This window comes from Scyliorhinus canicula, chromosome 5 (genome assembly GCF_902713615.1).
Source record: "Scyliorhinus canicula chromosome 5, sScyCan1.1, whole genome shotgun sequence".
Taxonomy (NCBI): Eukaryota; Metazoa; Chordata; class Chondrichthyes; order Carcharhiniformes; family Scyliorhinidae; genus Scyliorhinus; species Scyliorhinus canicula.
In genome coordinates, this window is record NC_052150.1 from 105479094 (window position 1) to 105499478 (window position 20385).

The 20385-nt window shown below is 46.6% G+C and overlaps 1 protein-coding gene across 3 annotated transcripts in view; it reads left to right on the top strand.

Moving 5' to 3' along the window:
• agmo (alkylglycerol monooxygenase) overlaps positions 1–20385 on the top strand; it is a 496116-nt gene that overhangs the window by 294686 nt on the left and 181045 nt on the right. For all 3 annotated transcript variants that reach the window (XM_038797483.1, XM_038797482.1, XM_038797481.1), the window contains exons 8-9: positions 2954–3033; positions 19426–19560. In XM_038797483.1, coding sequence (XP_038653411.1) covers positions 2954–3033; positions 19426–19560 — 215 coding nt within the window. The remainder of the gene's footprint in view (positions 1–2953; positions 3034–19425; positions 19561–20385) is intronic.

Below are 20385 nucleotides of genomic sequence, written 5' to 3' on the forward strand. Positions count from 1 at the left end.
TTTTCCCATGCAATGCAATTTTTCTCCAACACAGCTTCTTGAGCAGTGATGGAAAATTAGAATCAAAATGTAAGCAAATGACTTCATTCATATTTGTGTAATAGGGCTTCATGAAGTTAAACAGAATGATATAAATAACGGGCATGATTCAGCAGACTCAAGTTAAAGTTCGCTGAATGGAGCATTTGCAAGGTGTTTCTCGGCGGCTGCCGGATGTTTAGCCTCAGGGAGTGATGTGACCATCAATTCACTAGAGACACGATTGGAAGTAAACTGTGGTTTTAATAGTCTTACAACTGAGCCAGCCTGCGACCAGAGGAACGGAGAGCAGGGCTTATGGCTGCAGCACTTTATACTTCCGGTAGTGAGAGGAGCCATGGGCGGAGCCATGGGCGGAGCCAAGGGTGGAGCCCTGTACAAGCTCCTCATCTCCCCCTATGGGCAGAGCCGTGCAACGGCTCACATACAGAGCCCACAAGGACATAATACAATGCAATGCAATACAGTGTGAATTACAATGCAGTATAATTCACCACAGGGAGTATCGCCCCGCTGAGGCTGCACTTCAAGGGATTTCCTGCTGGTGAGTTTAAAGACTCTTCACAGATCAGCGTGCCATTTTGGAAGGCTGCCCAATCTTTAACCCCCTTCCCCTTTTCAGACCCCCCACAATCTTGTGATCCACCCTACCTCCCTCAAACTTGGGGAGGCCCCTTGTTCACCTGGCAAGGCTCCACCGAGCTCATCTCTTGGCTCTGCCAACTTGGCATCCTGACACTTCCAGCCTGGCACACTGGCAGTGCCACCTGATGCAGGCTAGCAGTGACAAGGTGCCAGGGGGAGTGCCAGAGTGCCACTCTGTCCTGCCCCCAACTACCGAGGAGTCTCCAATGGCCTGGGAGAAACCTCCAAGGTGCCATTACGACAGATCCACTTTTGTGTACTAATCAGCGTCCCGGCGAAGTCTCTCAGGCGCGGTTGGTGAGTCCCGGGCACTGGGTGATTTGGCATTTGGGTATTTAAATGAGCCGTAAGGCTAATTTCTCATTTAAATATTCAGATGCAGAACACGCAGGCAGACCGAGTCGGGTGACACGCGCGAGGTTTCAAGCCCGATTTGGAGCTCGGATTCAACCATTGTGCACAGATCTGTGCCAGGCGCAACAGGATCTCTGAATTCCGCCCAAAGTATCAATGCTGACATTCACCAAACCTTTCACTATCTCTCTGTTGCTGATGATTTGGGAAACTTGCTGTCTGCAATCCAGCTGAAATATCACAACAGTCATTATACTTAAAAAGCACATTTAACATCTTGGGAATTTTCTGAGAAATGTTGCTAAGGCACCATATAAATGCAAGTTCTTATTTTGCACTGGTAACGTCTTAACTAATAGAATTCGCAATAGAGAGTTGAACTTTGGCTCCCAAATCAGCTATATGGAGAGTTGGATAAATTCCCAGCTCCACAAGCCCAATCCTGGAGCAAACCTGACTTGGGGAAATAGTGCCAGCGATATGGGTGCCAACTAGATTTGGGCCCGTGGTCCCTGGAAAGAGTTTGGACACACCACAGGTGTTTACTGGGTGTCGAGGTGGGCTGTTGTAAAAGGCCTGGATTGGTGCACAACGACGTTTTACCACTTACCAAAATAAAACAATAAAACAAAAAACATCTCTCTAGCGCTCACCCCTCAACCCCCCCCCCCCCCCCCCCCCACCCACTACCCATGCTCCAATCTTGCTACTCATGCTAATTTATGCTCTCCATCACACACCCCCATGGTCTCTCAATTCCAACAAATGGCCCCCTACTGAATACCAAGGCGCTTTATAGCCCCCATGCATAATTAGTTCCAACTCATGTCCCTACCTACCCTCCCTTGCCCTGAGACGCCCTCCATGCTCACTCACGCAGGAGCCATGATGAGATTAAATAAAATAATGTTCTAAATGTCCATTGTGGTCTTCACTATATTAAAATAAACACTCATATTGATGACATGTAAATCCCTTCAAGTATGTCATTTATTACGGAAAAATACATTTGTATACATAGCCTCATATCAAAGACAGTTAATCTCTTTATAACCACTTGGAGCTGTCAATCAAACTGTGAATTAACAGACTCCCAACTGTGATTATGATAGGTTGTGGAAGCAGTTAAACAGCACTAATCCTTATATCAATCAGCAATGAAATAGCAAGTACCCTTTTTCTCCAAATGCAAACATCTTTTTTTTGCCAACATCTCATGTGCTTGAGTTTGACATTTCCACAGTTTATCCACATTTTATACACATTCATGACTACTCTTAACAATTGCAAAGTGGGTACCTGTCCGCTTCTAAAACGCAACTGGCTTCTCTTAAAGTGAACCTTACCACTCCACAAAGCAAACGTGATCTCTACTAACTTCTCCAAAAAAGTGAAAGTACTTCCCTAAAAGGGGTAGTTCATCTCTCTAAGTAACTGTGGCAGCATTAAGCCTTTGTCTTAAATGTCTAAAGGCCACAGGACATGTTTTGTAAACCCCAGTAAAGAAAATTGGATCTGTTTAAAGGCAGCAGCACCCTCTGTGAGCCATGAATGTGCGTACAGTACAACCCCCCCCCCCCCCCCCCCCCCCCCCCCCACCTCCAGTGAAAATGGCGGGTGCCGAGTTCAGGGACAGGACTCCGCAATTGGGGGTCCAGCGCTATTTTGTATAAGGCACAGAAAATTGAGGCCAGAATGTGTTTTGGTGTTTTTCTACATGTTTCTAACTTGTCAAACATCAAAAGCACCATCATTCTCCAGCAGCTTAGAACAAAGAGCAAAAATAAGACAGCAACAATCATTCCTTAATGGAATGAAATTACCTTTCTTTTAATGTGTAGGAAATCAGACAGAATGATGCATCTAACGAGACCACAAAGTCTTCTCTTATCAGTGTTTTTCTCTTATAAAACAGGGACCTTCGAGCCAGAGAATGAGAAAGTGATCTATGGCTTGACTCACCCAATCAATGCATTTGAACCTTTCTGGGTGCAGGTAACTTGAAATAAATATTTACTGTATCTGTAAAGTTTGTTTCGTGGTCATCCTCTGCTGTTATGATTTTGAACCATGAACTGTTTTTTATATTGTGAGGCTCTTGGGGCAACTTGGTTTTAAAAGAATTCATATTTTAATGTACGGTCAGGGTTCAAAAAAGTCAATGCGAACCAGTTTTAACTTCAAAACACCTAATAGGTCCAGCATGTATTAAAAAAAGAAAGTAGTGTCATACATTTCACCCAGTGGGTAATTTTATTAACAATCTGAAAGTTTTCTGAGTTTTCTGATGTTGAATTCTATCGTAATCTTTTTTCATGGCTGCAACTATTAAAAAACATTTCATTACTTGAGATACAAATGGCTGATCGTTATTTTAAACCTTAATATTTTTACTTTTCAATATATTTTCTCTCTGCAATTTATTGTCACATTTGTGTCCTTTAGTTGACCGATATTGGGCAGAGATTTAACTGGCAAGGGGAGGCAGACTCAGTGCCAGCTGGTGGGCGAGGGGGGAAATGCTAAAGCTCCAAACAATAACATCAGGTCAGAAACCCAACGTGACCTCACCCAATTCCAGGCTTCGCCTGTCGTGTTTGCAGGCAATCTCCCGAGAACTGTAGGTTAAGCAACTTAAATATTCAGACAGACATTTAACTGAAGATTTAACCCGGCATTTTGCCTTTTTAGCAACCAGCACATGGGTTTCCTGGGTATCAGCAACTTACCAGAGTCGCCCAGCAATGAGAGCTTGTTCAGTGAAACTGACTGGCCGAGAAGCCTTCAAAGAGTGAAAGCTAATACCTTCCACCCTGCTTCGGTGAGAGGCTGATGCTCACAGCAGTTCATCCAAGAGAGTGTATTCGCTGATTGATTGGTGATGACCAGCTTGGAAGTCAGTTCATTTGTCTGGGGGAGTTTCCACATTGAGCTGCACTTCCCTGCTACCAATCTTCACTGTGGCATGGGAACAGCTTGTGCAGCTATTAAGGAGCAAGAGGAAGTGCAACATCTTCAGCAGCAGGAGCAACAGCAGTTGCCTTCACCTCAGCCATATTCTCCTCCACAAGACAGAGAGATCCAACTTGAAGGAGGCGAGACCCTTCTTAACACTGGGTCAGTAGGCAGGGAATCCATTCTCTTGACATGCTTGAGCACTGGCTCAGGCTTTTCCTAACAGTTGTTGCGGCCTCTTGGAACAAGCCAGTGGGGCCAGGTGAGCATGCATTGCCAGTGGTCATCAGGGAGGCTGTCATTGGAGGCTCCCTTCCTCCCGCCACCATCCAGGTTGTGTACTCTTCTGCAAGGAGAGAAAGTACAGAATTGTGACTCTGAGAAATGGATTATGAGGAGCGAAGGGAAGGACAATATTTGTAGAGAGTGACTATGAGGCATGGATGCAAGAGGGCAGTAGGTTGAAGGTGAGTATTAACTGCTCAGTTAGGGATGTGAGGAGATGCTCAAAGAGCGAAATGAGTGGATATGCAAGGTATTGTTCTGAGGAGTGCTGTGCAGTGGAAATCTGGGAATGTCAATGAGTGAGGCTTGGCACCTGAAAGCATTATGTCACTCAGCTTTCCAGCCCTTCTCTGCTGATCTTGAGAGGCTTGACTCTTTCTCCTGTCCTTGGCAGGCATCACCTCACTTCAATCCCTCAGATCCCACTGCAGGGCCTCCTGAGAAGAGTGAGAGACCTGAAAGCAGGAGGCAGGGGTTCAGGGGAGCAGGCTTCCTGGATGTCCAATTCAATTCTGTGATTGCTATTTTGATCCCTGTTGGGTCCCCCTTAATTTGATTTCCTTCCTTTGACAGAGTGAGCACATCATCTCACTTGCCTCGCTGGGTGAGAATCCTGGAAGCAGAATATTGACACCTTGATTGAGTTAAAGAGCCACAGCAAAGTTTGCATTACTTGCAAATGGGTTTTCAAATGGATTCCTGATCAACTAGCAGCCTTCCCGCTGCATTAGAATTTTTTTGCAATAAAATTCTGCCCACTGTAGCATCATTAAAGGGCCAGTTAACATGTGAGGCTCTTAGTTAGGCCTTTGTGATGGCTTTGCAAAGGTGACTTTCCTCATTATTTTTTTAAAATAAATTTAGAGTATCCAATTCATTTTTTCCAACTAAGGGGCAAATGAGCGTGGCCAATCCACCTGTCCTGCACATCTTTTGGGTTATGGGATGAAATCCACGCAAACGCGAGGAGACTGTGCAAACTCCACACGGACAGTGACCCAGACCTGGAATCGAAACTGGGACCTCGGCACCGTGAGACTTTCCTCATTATTACTGGTGAGGTACACGCGAGAGAAATCACAAAAACTAAACCCAGAACGCTGCGAAGCAGCCTAGCTTCTATGTTCATCAACTGAAAGGAAACCAAAGTGAATTATTTTCAAGAAGTGTAGGGTGGGATTCTCCTTTTTCGCAGCAGATTGTTGACGCCGTCGTAAACGTCGGAGCGTTTTACGACGGCATAATCTGGCCGCTAGGAGGAGTGATCCTCCTACCTACAGGGGGCCAGCACGGCGTTGGAGCACTTCACACAGCTCCAGCTGCCGATACGGGCCCCAGCATTGCCGGCACGGGTCTGCGCATGCGCACCACGGCCAGCATGTGTCCACGCATGCACGTGCATTGCCGTCTCTGCGCCGGCCCCCACGCAAGATGGCGGAGCCTTACAGTGGCCCAGTGCAGAGGAACATAGCCCCCCCCCCCCCCCGGGAATTAGCCCGCTCGCCGATCGGTAGCCCCCCGACCGCAGGCCTGGTCACCGTGGAGGCCCCCTCCCTGAGTCGGATTCCCCCCCCCCCCCCCCCACCCCACCCACCAACCAGGACGCCCCCCCGCAGCCAGAACGGCGAGGTTCCGTCGGGTAGGACCACACGTGAACGACGACGGTGGAACTCGGCAGCCACTCGGCCCGGCAAGCGCGGAGAATCGCCGGGGGGGGGGGGGCGCCTTTAGCGGCCCCCAACTGGCGCCATGCCAGCGCCGTTGGCGCAGATCCACCGGTCGCTGGAGAATCGGCGGCCCGGCATCGGAGCGGCGTGGCGGGTTTCGCCCCTCCCCCGGTGATTCTCCGACCCAGTGCGGGATCAGAGAATCCCGCCCATAATTTTTACATTGCACTAGTTTCTAAATACTTAAATCTCCCATCGGTTCAACAAGCAGAAGAGTCCCAAAAGACATGACTATGATTTTAGATACTTTTCCAAAAGTGAGTGCATCCTTACCGAGATGGTGGCAATACAATTTAAATCAAATGGAAGATCTTTACCATGCATTAGAGAAGGTGGAACAGATTTGTCATCCAGTAGTTAATATCGGCAAATACGCTCAGCTGGATTTTTCAAAGTGGGGTCAGGAACTTGACGCCTGATAAATTCCAGATCCTGACCCCGTGCCTCAACAAGCAACACTATTTTGAAATCTAAGTGCTCCAACTGGTGGCACCAAGTGTGTCGAGGAAGCAAAAGCTGCCTGCAGAGCACAAGCGACCAGGTTAGACAGCAGCACTGATGGAGCCTGTGACTGTATTACTGAAGAGGGCGGGAAGCACCTCAGAGGCAGCAGCATAAAAGCTGAGGAAATTGCCAAATGAGAGTTAATGCTCATGATTCAGCACAAGGTCCCTGTCATTATATACACCAGTATATCATGGTGTAGAAACATACTAATGGACATACACTAGGACCAATCAACATGCACAAACACCACAGCCAATCACCAGTGAGAATACACGCACTATAAAAGCAGAGGGCATCACTTTTCCCGCTCATTCTGGATGCTGCCTCTCAGAAGCATAAGAGCTCATCAAGTTTAGTACAGACTCACATCACGTGCTGAGAGATTCAGCTGGTTCAGACAGGCACAGGTCTCTAGTTAAACTAGCATCATTTAAACCCACAGTTCTCGTATGTCTATTATTTTATAAGTAGTTAATAAAATAGAGTTGAACCTTCATCAGTGTTGGTGGCATTTGTTAGCTTTGCAAGTCTACACTGCCCAACACTTCATGGTACCAGTAGTTGAGGGATGTTAGTACTTCTGAGACCTACCTACCAGTGATCAGCCTTCTGCCAGTCTTACGCCATCCTGCAGTATGGACAGCGTTCGCCTCCCGCCGCCCCTCCGCATTGCCGGGAACCTGGGCTCCAATTGGAAGATTTTTAAACAGCGCTTCCAGCTATACCTCGAGGCCATGGACCTGGAAGCTGCCTCGGACACACGGAAGATTGCTCCCTTCCTCTCCACAGCCGGGGACCATGCCCTCCACATCTTTAACTCGCTCATCTTCGCTGATGGGGAGGATAAATCAAAGTTCAAGACAGTCCTTTTAAAGTTCGACAGCCACTGCAAGGTCGAGGTAAACGAGAGCTTCGAGCGACATGTTTTCAGCGGCGAATACAGGGTTAGGTCAAAACTTTCCAGTCCTTTATCATCCACCTCCGTGTCCTTGCGCAGTCCTGCAACTACGGGTCCACCTCTGACTCCATGATACGTGACCAGATAGTTTTTGGTGTGCAGTCCGAGCCCCTTCGAAGTGAAACAGCTCATCCTGTCCAAGGCCATTGAGACCTGCGTGTTCCCCTGCGTGTTCCATGAACAAGCCTCCACGCGATATTCCCACATCCAGGCCGCTAAAATGGCACGGTAAGCTCTCCACGAGGCAGAACGGGTCCAAATTATAAAGTCTCTCCAGGGCCTGGGTCTGGACGATGGCGGCCATTTTGCGCACTTTTCGCAGGCTCCCGCGCTGACACGCAACGAACGTGGTGACGTCGAGGACCGCTCTGCGCAGGCGCGCACCTCGCTGGATCGTGCCACGCATGTGCGGTGGCACAACAAACGTGCCGACGCAACGGCATGCGGCAACTGTGGCTCCGCCCAGTTAAAGCAGCAAAGTCCCACGAAGACCCGACGCTGTCCGCAGTGTGGCAAACTTGGCCACTATGCTGCTTTTTACAACCTGCTACTTTCAGGAGATCTAGCCAGCCCCGCAGAGATGTCCGGGCCATTCAGCCTACAATCAACGAACCTGTTCCAGACCTGTCCTCCAACTTTGACAGCAAGCCCCGTTCCAAGTTGGCATCATAACCAAGAACAGGATGTCTCCTAAGCGCAGCATCAAACCCATTCCAATACACAGCATCGATACGGATGATGAGTGGTGTGCCACCCTTACGGTCAACCGGTCCCCTGTGAGGCTCCGCCTGGACACTGGCTCCTCCGCCAATCCTATTGCGTCGTCTGACCTTCACAACCTCTGTGTCCAGCCTGTCATCCTACCATCTGCATGTCAACTGTTTGACTACAATGGGAATGCCATCGCTGCCAGTGGATCCTGCCAACTCGAGGTGACACATCGTGCTCACACAGCTGTCCTATCTTTTGAGATCGTTGCCGCCTCAAAAGCCTCCTTGCTTGGTGCGCAGGCATGCAAGCTGCTCAACTTAGTGCAGAGGGTTCACTCCCTCTCTCTCAGCGACGTGTCTGCCTCTTCTGACACCGACTTCAGGGCGCAACTCGACTCCATCATCCAGCACCACTACGACGTCTTTGAGTGCATGGGCATGCTCCCGTATACATACAGGATTCTACTCGAGCGCAACGCCATGCCTGTGGTACACGCACCTCGCAGAGTTCCAGCGCCCCTTAAGGACCACCTCAAGCAACAGCTCCAGGACCAAGGGGTCATATCCAGAGTCACGGAACCGACAGACTGGGTAAGCTCCATGGTCTGCGTGAAGAAACCGTCCGGCGAGCTAAGGGTCTGCATAGTTCGAAAGGACCTTAATCGGAATATCATGCGGGAGCACTGCCCGATTCCAAAACGTGAGGAACTCACGTGTGAAATGGCCCACGCCAAACTCTTCACAAAACCCGATGCCTCAAAAGGCTTCTGGCAAATCCAGCTGGATGAATCGAGCAGAAAGCTGTATACATTCAACACGCCCTTTGGCAGATACAACCGAATGCAATTTGGCATCATCTCAGCGTCCAAAGTATTCCATAGAATAATGGAACAGATGATGGAGGGAATCGATGGCGTCCGGGTATACGTCGATGACATTTATAATCTAGTCCACCACTCCGCAGGAACACATCAGCCGCCTTAAGCACGTCTTCAAGCGCATTCACGAACATGGCCTCCGCCTCAATAGGGCCAAATGAGGCCATTAAGTTCCTGGGTGATCACATCTCCCATTTAGGGGTGCGGCCGGATTAGGACAAGATTGCGGCGATCACGTCCATGAAAACGCCCGAGGACAAGAAAGCGGTCCTCTGATTCCTGGGCATGGTGAATTTTCTCGGGAAGTTTATTCCGAATCATGCCTCACACACCACGGCCCTCAGAAACCTGGTTCGTAAAACAATAGACTTCCAGTGGCTCCCTGCCCACGAGCTCGAGTGGAGGGAACTGAAGGCCAAGCTTTCCACGGCCCCAGTGCTGAACAAAGAGACTAAAATCTCTACGGATGCCAGTCAGTTTGGGATTGGAGCCGTCCTCCTGCAACTTGATGAGGCCTCGTCATGGGCCCCCGTTGCATATGCGTCATGGGCAGTGACCTCCACGGAACAGCGCTATGCGCAAATTGAGAAGGAGTGCCTCGGCCTTCTAACCGGTGTCGTGAAGTTCCACGACTATGTATATGGACTTCCGCAGTTCACTGTTGAAACCGACCATCGTCCGCTCGTCAACATAATACAAAAAGGACTTGAATCATATGACGCCTCGCCTCCAACGCATCCTAGTGAAACTACGGAGCTATGACTTCCAACTTGTTTATACCCCTGGCAAGGACCTTGTCGTTGCGATGCCCTCTCTAGGTCGGTCACCACTCCGTGCGATCACGAAGGGTTCGTTTGCCAAGTCGACGCTCAAGTTCAACTCGCAGCCTCCCACTTGCCATCATCGGATGCACGCCTGGTACAAATTCGCCGCGAGACAGCGGCTGACCCCCTTCTGCAGCGTGTGATGCGTTTAATGACAGACGGGTGGCTCAAGGGCCAATGCCCACAATTTTACAATGTCCGTGACGATCAGGCGGTTGTTGACGGGGAGCTCCTAAAGTTAGATCGCATCATGATCCCGCACAGCATGCGCCAGCTGGTCCTGGAGCAACTGTATGAAGGCCATCTAGGAGTTGAAAAATGTCGCCGCAGGGCCAGTGAAGCTGTCTACTGGCCGGGCATTAACGATGACATCGCCAATGCGGTACTCAACTGCCCCACCTGCCAGCGTTTTCAACCCGCCCAACCACGGGAGACCCTGATTCCCCATGAGTTAGTCACATCGCCCTGGACCAAGGTGGGTATCGACCTGTTCCACGCATTGGGCAGGGACTACGTCCTAATCATTGATTACTTCTCCAACTACCCGGAGGTCATCAGATTGCACAATCTCACATCTTCGGCTATTATTCGGGCGTGCAAGGAGACGTTCGCCCGGCATGGCATTCCGCTCACAGTGATGTCGGTCACTGGCCCCTGTTTCACAAGCCAGGAAAGGTCCAGCTTCGCCCGACACTACAACTTTGCACACATCACGTCCAGTCCCCTATACCCTCAGTCCAACGGCAAGGCGGAAAAGGGGGTTCATACAGTCAAGAGGCTGCTCTGCAAGGCTGCCGATGCCGGATCTGACTTCCATCTTGTTTTGTTAGCCTATCGCTCTGCCCCGCTCTCCACTGGGCTGTCGCCTGCAAAGTTACTGATGAGCCGCACCCTCAGGATGACGGTGCCATCGATTCACACCCCCAATCTTGATCATGTCCCCGTTCTCCACAGGATGCAGATGTCTCAGGCGCAGCAAAAAGTGACACACGACTCACGTGCTGCTGATCTCCCCGACATCCAGCCACACGACACGGTTTGCATCCATCTACCGGATGGTGGCTGGTCTGCGCCTGCTGTTGTTCTCAGGCAGGTGGCCCCCCGCTCCTTCCTGGTCCGGTTACCAGACGGTTCCATTCGGCGCCGCAATCGGCGTGCCCTTCGCCTTGTTCCACAGTCATCACGGGATCCTCCGGGTAACTCCTCTGCTGACCCTGCCATGGACTGTGCAGAGATTCCGGTCACTCTGCCTCCCCCTGATGGTGCTGCAGCCCACCCAGCTCCTGACCTGGTGGCTATTGACCCACCCTTGAGGCGGTCAACCAGAGTTCGTCGCCCACCTCAGAGACTGAATTTATGAACTTTGCAATTATGTGGACTCTCTGAGATGTTTCCGTCCCTGTTAAAATCGTTTTCCAGTGGTTTGTAAACAGCATTGTTCTCGTTCAAGTTGCTGCATATTAATTATCTGCACCAGGCACCTTCCCTTGTATATAGCTTTGTTTCCTGTATATAGATTTGTACATATGTCTTGGCACCTCACACTTAGTTAGGCACATTCTTCACATACCCACACTATTTATTGTCACACATTCACATCAATATTTTTTTAAAAGATGTCATAGTATACACCAGTATATCATGGTGCAGGCACATACAGATGGACATACACTTGGACCAATCAACAGGCACAAAAACCGCAGCCAATCACCAGTTAGGATACACACACTATAAAAGCAGAGGCATCACTTTTCCCACTCATTCTGGATGCTGCCTCTCAGAAGCACAACAGCTCATCAAGTTTAGTACAGACTCACATCACGTGCTGAGAGATTCAACTGGTTTGGACAGGCACAGGTCTCTAGTTAAACTAGCATCATTTAAACCCACAGTTCTCGTATGTCTATTATTTTATAAGTAGTTAATAAAATAGAGTTGAACCTTCATCAGTGTTGATGGCATATGTTAGCTTTGCAAGTCTACACTGCCCAACACTTCAGTCCCCAGGACCCGATAATTTTCAGGTCATTAAAAAAAATCTTTCCTTCTGACCCACTTTCATCCTAACCATCTCAGCTCAAACGTGTACCATATTGCTGAGGTTTGTCAAATGCACTTTTAAAAATTACAGTCCCAACCTCTCCAACATTAGCAAGCTCCTTAAGGCAAATTATTGGAGGTGAACAAATTCTGTTTCCTTCCCTGCTCTCATTTTGAAAAATGGAGTGCATTCCGGAGGTGCAGGATCCACAGTTAGAACATAGAACATAGAACGATACAGCGCAGTACAGGCCCTTCGGCCCTTGATGTTGCACCGACATGGAAAAAAACTAAAGGCCATCTAACCTACACTATGCCCTTATCATCCATATGCTTATCCAATAAACTTTTAAATGCCCTCAATGTTGGCGAGTTCACTACTGTTGCAGGTAGGGCATTCCACGGCCTCACCACTCTTTGCAGAAAAAACCCACCTCTGACCTCTGTCCTATATCTATTACCCCTCAATTTAAGGCTATGTCCCCTCGTGCTAGCCACCTCCATCCGCGGGAGAAGGCTCTTGCTGTCCACCCTATCTAACCCTCTGATCATTTTGTATGCCTCTATTAAGTCACCTCTTAAACTTCTTCTCTCTAACGAAAACAACCTCAAGTCCATCAGCCTTTCCTCATAAGATTTTCCCTCCATACCAGGCAACATCCTGGTAAATCTCCTCTGCACCCGTTCCAAAGCTTCCACGTCCTTCCTATAATGAGGCGACCAGAACTGTACGCAATACTCCAAATGCGGCCGTACTAGAGTTTTGTACAACTGCAACATGACCTCATGGCTCCGGAACTCAATTCCTCTACCAATAAAGGCCAACACACCATAGGCCTTCTTCACAACCCTATCAACCTGGGTGGCAACTTTCAGGGATCTATGTACATGGGCACCGAGATCCCTCTGCTCATCAACACTACCAAGAATTTTACCATTAGCCAAATATTCCGCATTCCTGTTATTCTTTCCAAAGTGAATCACCTCACACTTCTCCACATTAAACTCCATTTGCCACCTCTCAGCCCAGCTCTACAGCTTATCTATGTCCCTCTGTAACCTGCAACATCCTTCCGCACTGTCTACAACTCCACCGACTTTAGTGTCGTCTGCAAATTTACTGACCCATCCTTCTGCGCCCTCCTCTAGGTCATTTATAAAAATGACAAACAGCAACGGCCCCAGAACAGATCCTTGTGGTACGCCACTCGTAACTGAACTCCATTCTGAACATTTCCCATCAACTACCACTCTCTGTCTTCTTTCAACTAGCCAATTTCTGATCCACATCTCTAAATCACCCTCAATCCCCAGCCTCTGTATTTTCTGCAATAGCTGACCGTGGGGAACCTTATCAAACGCTTTACTGAAATCCATATACACCACATCAACTGCTCTACCCTCGTCTACCTGTTCAGTCACCTTCTCAAAGAACTCGATAAGGTTCGTGAGGCATGACCTACCCTTCACAAATCCATGCTGACTATCCCTAATCATATTATTCCTATCTAGATGATTATAAATCGTATCTTTTATAATTCTCTCCAAGACTTTACCCACCACAGACGTTAGGCTCACCGGCCTATAGTTACCGCGGTTATCTCTACTCCCCTTCTTGAACAAAGGGACCACATTTGCTATCCTCCAGTCCTCTGGCACTATTCCTGTAGCCAATGATGACCTAAAAATCAAAGCCAAAGGCTCAGCAATCTCTTCCCTGGCTTCCCAGAGAATCCTAGGATAAATCCCATCAGGCCCCGGGGACTTATCTATTTTCACCTTGTCCAGAATTGCCAACACTTCTTCCCTACGCACCTCAATGCCATCTATTCTAATAGCCTGGGTCTCAGCATTCTCCTCCACGATATTATCTTTTTCCTGAGTGAATACTGATGAAAAGTATTCATTTAGTATCTCGCTTATCTCCTCAGCCTCCACCCACAACTTCCCACCACTGTCCTTGACTGGCCCTACTCTTACCCTAGTCATTCTTTTATTCCTGACATACCTATAGAAAGCTTTTGGGTTTTCCTTGATCCTACCTGCCAAAGACTTCTCATGTCCCCTCCTTGCTCGTCTTAGCTCTCTCTTTAGATCCTTCCTCGCTTCCTTGTAACTATCAAGCGCCCCAACTGAAACTTCATGCCTCATCTTCACATAGGCCTCCTTCTTCCTCTTAACTAGAGATTCCACTTCTTTGGTAAACCACGGTTCCCTCGCTCGACCCCTTCCTCCCTGCCTGACTGGTACGTACTTATCAAGAACATGCAATAGCTGTTCCTTGAACAAGCTCCACATATCCAGTGTGCCCAACCCTTGCAGCCTACTTCTCCAACCTACACATCCTAAGTCATGCCTAATGGCATCATAATTGCCCTTCCCCCAGCTATAACTCTTGCCCTGCGGGGTATACTTATCCCTTTCCATCACTAACGTAAAGGTCACCGAATTGTGGTCACTGTTTCCAAAGTGCTCACCTACCTCTAGATCTAACACCTGGCCTGGTTCATTACCCAAAACCAAATCCAATGTGGTCTCGCCTCTTGTTGGCCTGTCAACATATTGTGTCAGGAAACCCTCCTGCACCCATTGTACAAAGAACGACCGATCTAATGTACTCGAACTATATCTTTTCCAGTCAATATTTGTAAAGTTAAAGTCTCCCATAACAACTACCCTGTTACTTTCGCTCTTTTCCAGAATCATCTTCGCCATCCTTTCCTCTACATCCCTAGAACTATTAGGTGGCCTATAGAAAACTCCCAACAGGGTGACCTCTCCTTTCCTGTTTCTAACCTCAGCCCATACTACCTCGGAAGAAGAGTCCCCATCTAGCATCCTTTCCGTCACCGTAATACTGTCCTTGACTAGCAGCGCCACACCTCCCCCTCTTTTGCCCCCTTTTCTGAGCTTACTAAAACACCTAAACCCCGGAACCTGCAACAACCATTCCTGTCCCTGCTCTATCCATGTCTCTGAAATGGCCACAACATCGAAGTCCCAGGTACCAACCCATGCTGCCAGTTCCCCTACCTTATTTTGTATACTCCTGGCATTGAAGTCGACACACTTCAAACCACCTACCTGAACATTGGCACCCTCCTGCGAAGTCAAATCTGTGCTCCTGACCTCTATACTCTCAATCTCCCGTACCCCAAAACTACAATCCAGGTTCCCATGCCCCTGCTGAATTAGTTTAAACCCCCCCAAAGAGCACTAACAAATCTCCCCCCCCCCAGGATATTGGTGCCCCTCAGGTTCAGATGTAGACCATCCTGTCTATAGAGGTCCCACCTTCCCCAGAAAGAGCCCCAGTTATCCAGAAATCTTAATCCCTCCCGCCTGCACCATCCCTGTAGCCACGTGTTTAATTGCTCTCTCTCCCTATTCCTCATCTCACTATCACGTGGCACGGGCAACAACCCAGAGATAACAACTCTGTTTGTTCTCGCTCTGAGCTTCCATCCTAGCTCCCTAAAGGCCTGCCTGACATCCTTGTCCCTTTTCCTATCTATGTCGTTAGTGCCAATGTGGACTACGACTTGGGGCTGTTCCCCCTCCCCCTTAAGGACCCGGAAAACACGATCCGAGACATCACGTACCCTTGCACCTGGGAGGCAACATACCAAACGTGAGTCTTTCTCGCTCCCACAAAATCTCCTATCTGTGCCCCTGACTATTGAGTCCCCAATTACTAAGTCCCTAAGTCCTCAGTTGCTATCTGGGATCATGATTTTTTTTTCTCTGATATCTTTTGTGCATTATACTTTTGCTATTCAGTATTTGACCCATCAGCCTTCTATGCCCATATTCCAGATCAGGTTCCAACCAAATACATTGTAAGGGGTACATTTTCTTTTGAGTTTAAAGATAAAGGTAGTCAATTTATGATTATTGAATATTTTTGGTTCATTGGTCAAAATTTTACAGCTTCCCACCAGTAGGGGGGGAGGGGGCGGTGGGGGCTGCCTATTAAATTTCCTAGGTAACCTTCCTGCGCTCTCCGTGCCCACGATTGTACAGGGGGTGAGTAGAGTCTAGGACAGCCCACTGATTCTCACCCTAAATGAGACTCTTGAGTGGTCAATTATTGACCTTTTAAGGACCACTTCCTGCCCAGCCTCAATTTTGAGACTACCTTGAGGGGTTCAGGGGCTGTGGGCTAGCCTGACAGGTCACCCTGCTCGAGCCTTGGATAGCAAAGGGGTGAAGAGGGGTGATGTCTCAATCAGAGGCCCCCTTTCCAAGTTAGATGCACTTTCAGACCTGCCTTCCCAGGGATGAACCCTTAACCTCGTCTCTCCATTGAGACCACACTCCATACAGTCAAATCGCTTAAGGACACTAATTCTACTGATGATGGGTGAGAATTGTTTGCCCAGTAATATTCCTTCTATGTTTCAGTGGTCTGTTCACCAATCAACTTGGAGAGGCTGCATCAATCCCACCTTCTTGTATTTTTTATGCTTAAATTCACATTAGTTTCCTTCCAAAGTTTGATCAATTTTCATTGGAATCCATACTTGTCTAAACTCTAACGTATCGACATAGAAGCACATTGGAAAAATATTGACATCTGTTTATACACTCCTGAGTTATTGAGTTGTGCAGCCTTTACCGCTTCATCAACAGATGTAGATGCTGCAGTGAAAGTAGATACTGACAAGCACACATTCCCAGCCAGAATAAAATGAGGAAAACAGATAGAATGGCAACCTATGTCCACCCACGTTTGCAATGCTACAAAGCCAAGTTTCCAGACAACAGAATCTAAAATTCCGACAAGAATTGTCAAGTTTCCATTTCAGTGAATAACTTAAGACAGGGGTGGGCAAACTTTTCCGTGCAAGGGCCACATTCAGAAATTCACAATTTTAAAGGGCCGCATAGTATATTAAGTAAAATAATTACTTCACCCGGTTATGATTCTGGGCGCCTCATATAGAACATAGAACAGTACAGCACAGAACAGGCCCTTCAGCCCTCGATGTTGTGCCGAGCAATGATCACCCTACTCAAGTCAACGTATCCACCCTATACCAGTAAGTAACCCAACAGCTCCCCCCATTAACCTTAAAAAAAATAATTAAAATTTTTTTTAAAAAAATTTAAAAAAAAATTATTATTATTTTTTTTTTAAATGACTTGGTGGGCCACATAAAGACCTTTGGCGGGCCGCATGCGGCCCGCGGGCCGTAGTTTGCCCACCCCTGACTTAAGATTTTCAAATAGTACAGCATATACAGACCTGGCATTCTAAGTAGGTATAACAACACTACCACATTCATGAGGAGCCTAATTTGTGAGAACGTAATGGTACATTCTCCTCTCTCAAAAACATGACTCCAAAGCTATTTGGATTGGACTGGGTTTCTCTGCATTTCTGTTGATAATTTGCACTAATTCGTGACAGTAAGTAAAGGAAAACTATCCTAAATTCCACAGCCAGGGAAGTATGAAGTGAGGCAGAGTATTCACAGAAAAGAGGACAGAGAAAAGGAGAAAGAAAGACAGAAGTAGTTCATGGAAATAAAAAGAATGGCCCAACTGTTCCTGAAATGACAAAATTGATTACACACATGTAAATAACTCATGTGGCAATCTTGCAATTGCTGACTTACTCCAAATGTTGCTTTTTAATTAGAATACGTCATAAGCAATGTGGGAGTGAATCAAAGTGACAGCTCATTCATCACCTCGAACCACAGGCTGTCAGTAAATGGAAGTGCAACTTCACCAATAAACTATAATTAACAATCAAGCTTTGTATTACACACTGATGTACTGCTCAAGTACATCTATACACTCATGAGATCAAGACAAATGATTTGCTCAGCGAAAGAAAGGACCAGATAAATTAGTTACAAACGGTATTTTTCCTTTATGATTTGAGACAGATGAAATGTTCCCAGGCTAGTCATCATCACAAGATTGTAGGAAAACACATATTGCCCATTGAATACAGTTCATGTTTGGCTCTCTATTTTTCTTACCAGTCTCAAAGGCAAAAGTCACACCATTGCCTGACTACCAATGCTTTGCTTTTTCCAAGTGGCAGCAATGTGAAAACCGGCTTAAATACATGAAATTTTGATCACTGTGCAATAGAATGTGGAGGTGGGGCTACGGTAATTACCTTCTAACTGTTTTCAGTGAGGCTAACAATGGAGGGTTGCAATATTCCAGGGAAACATACTATTAATGTAATTAATCACTGACTTCATAATTTCTACTTTATTTTGCATCATTCAAGGGCCGTTGCAATGGTCAAGTCCCCAGGGAAATCTGGGCCAATATACTTGTAACACTTGACATTCCATGAGGGCACCTTGCTGCTTTTCACTATGTTTATGATATTTCCCTCACTTCCTCAAGCATATGGCTTGCAAATGAAACATTCCCATCCAGAATTTAGACTGTATGGATAACCCTGCTTCTAATATAAAAGTACTTTGTAAGCTCTTGTTTTATGGCTATTAAAAAATAAAAAATGACTTGTACAATGCATTAGAGTTTTGTGTATATCAGTGTCATATGTGGAGCAGAGACTCATTCAATGTGCATTGGAGATTTCTTTTTGCCAACATATTCTTTCCAGATTAATGGTGGGATGTTGCATATTCTACTTGTTCGCTGAAAAAAAACAGGCAGGTTATTAAAAAAAAACTCATTGATCATAAACAAGTTGTTCTGAACAATGACTTCAGTATGATTTCTGACATATTAACCAACCTGTGGCTCCGATATTTAATCCAGGCTGAAAATTGAGAAGGCGGGTGGGGGAAGATTTTCAGAAGGGAAACCCGTAAGTATGGGTTTCCACACGTCCTGCCAAATTTAACGGCTGGTTGCCTTTTAAATATTTTCAACAGATTTCCTGCACGCCAGCCAGCCTGATTGATAGGTCCGCTGTCCATTTGGTTGGAAACAGCAAGGGAGCAAATGTTCGGTGTGTGCGACATTGCAAAGGAGGGTTGATAATTTGGACATAGCAAGGCTGGTGGGCGAATCTGATATTGTTGGGAATGAGTGTCAACCACTTTAAGTCCAATATGCATCTGCAGACTTATGTGAGGCTGTTCGCTTGAGGGTGAGCTTGTTAGGCCTGCGTGAAACTTTTTTGCTCCTCATGGCCCACAAACAGTACAATAAATACATTTAGGCTCCTTTTGCTCCTGACTGTGAAAAATAAAATTGAGCCAGAAAGAAGGAACACTGCCTTAAAAGATTTTAGTGATCAACCCACCTGCTGAAAGTTGTTTGGTCACCTGACCCACAACCTGCCTCTGGTAAAATTGGACACAGGTAGAATGGGGTCAGGTTTGTGAATTTAAGTAACATCTCTCCCTTTTCTCCAACACACCCGCTCTTGGGGTTAAGATTTCTTCTCATTCTGACCAATGAGTCTTCTCAAGGCTGGACTGGTATTTTGCATTTTGAATAATGAGGTGAACAGAAGCTAACATTATTGTGTTTCATTTTTGTTTATTTATTTTTCTCCAGTGCCATCACTTGCTTTACATTTGGAAGACATTTTATGCTACCCCTGGCATAAGCAACAAACTTTCTGTCATCTTCAAAGGACCGGGATGGGAACCAGGCAAACCCAGACTTGGTTGTCTTGAAGATATTCCCACAGTATGTAATGAAAAAGTGTATTTACGTAAATAGCAGGATGGAGTGGGGGATGTGGTGGGGGAGCTGGAACTTACATTTAAGACATTTAATTTGAGTAATATGTCACCTTTCTTAGCATAAATCAAATCAAAATATTTCAGGAACAAAAAGTAGTCCAGAATGTAAAAATCTACAGTATTAAAATGTTGAATATGTTGCAACTTGTTCCTGTGCAGGTGGCTGTCGAAGTAGAGGTTTTTGCTTGTGGTTGAACCCACAGTGATTTATATGCAGGTAGAAGCTACAGGAAGCACATCTTTTGGGGAAAGAAATGACACACATAGAGCTGCTTTTATTTTTAATCCGTTTAAGTACACATATTGACAGTACATCTTTGAATTATTTCCAGCATTAATTATTCCCCCTTTTTTTTCGATTCTGCCTTTCTGAGGGAAGAATCACGGAGAGATCTTCAGAAACAGAATAAACCATGTGATGTTGAAGTAAATTTTGGAGATTTATGAGTGGATGATTTGAAATGGATGTTGAAACTATTTGTTATTTTTGTTCAAATTTGGGCTCCATTGATAGTTCATACTTGGGAAAATACATTCAGGGGATAATGGATAATGACATTCAATTTACATCCAGTAATTCCTACCTCTGTTGAAAATGTTTATATTTTAACCTCTCAAAAATATATTATCACCAATGTTATTGCTTAAAAATGTTGCGAGGCTCTGTATATTCACAGCAACAATGGATAATTATATGTAGTTCCTTATGATTTAACTCAAATTTCAGAGCAAACATTTCCCACTAAACGACAAGTGGTAATAATGATAA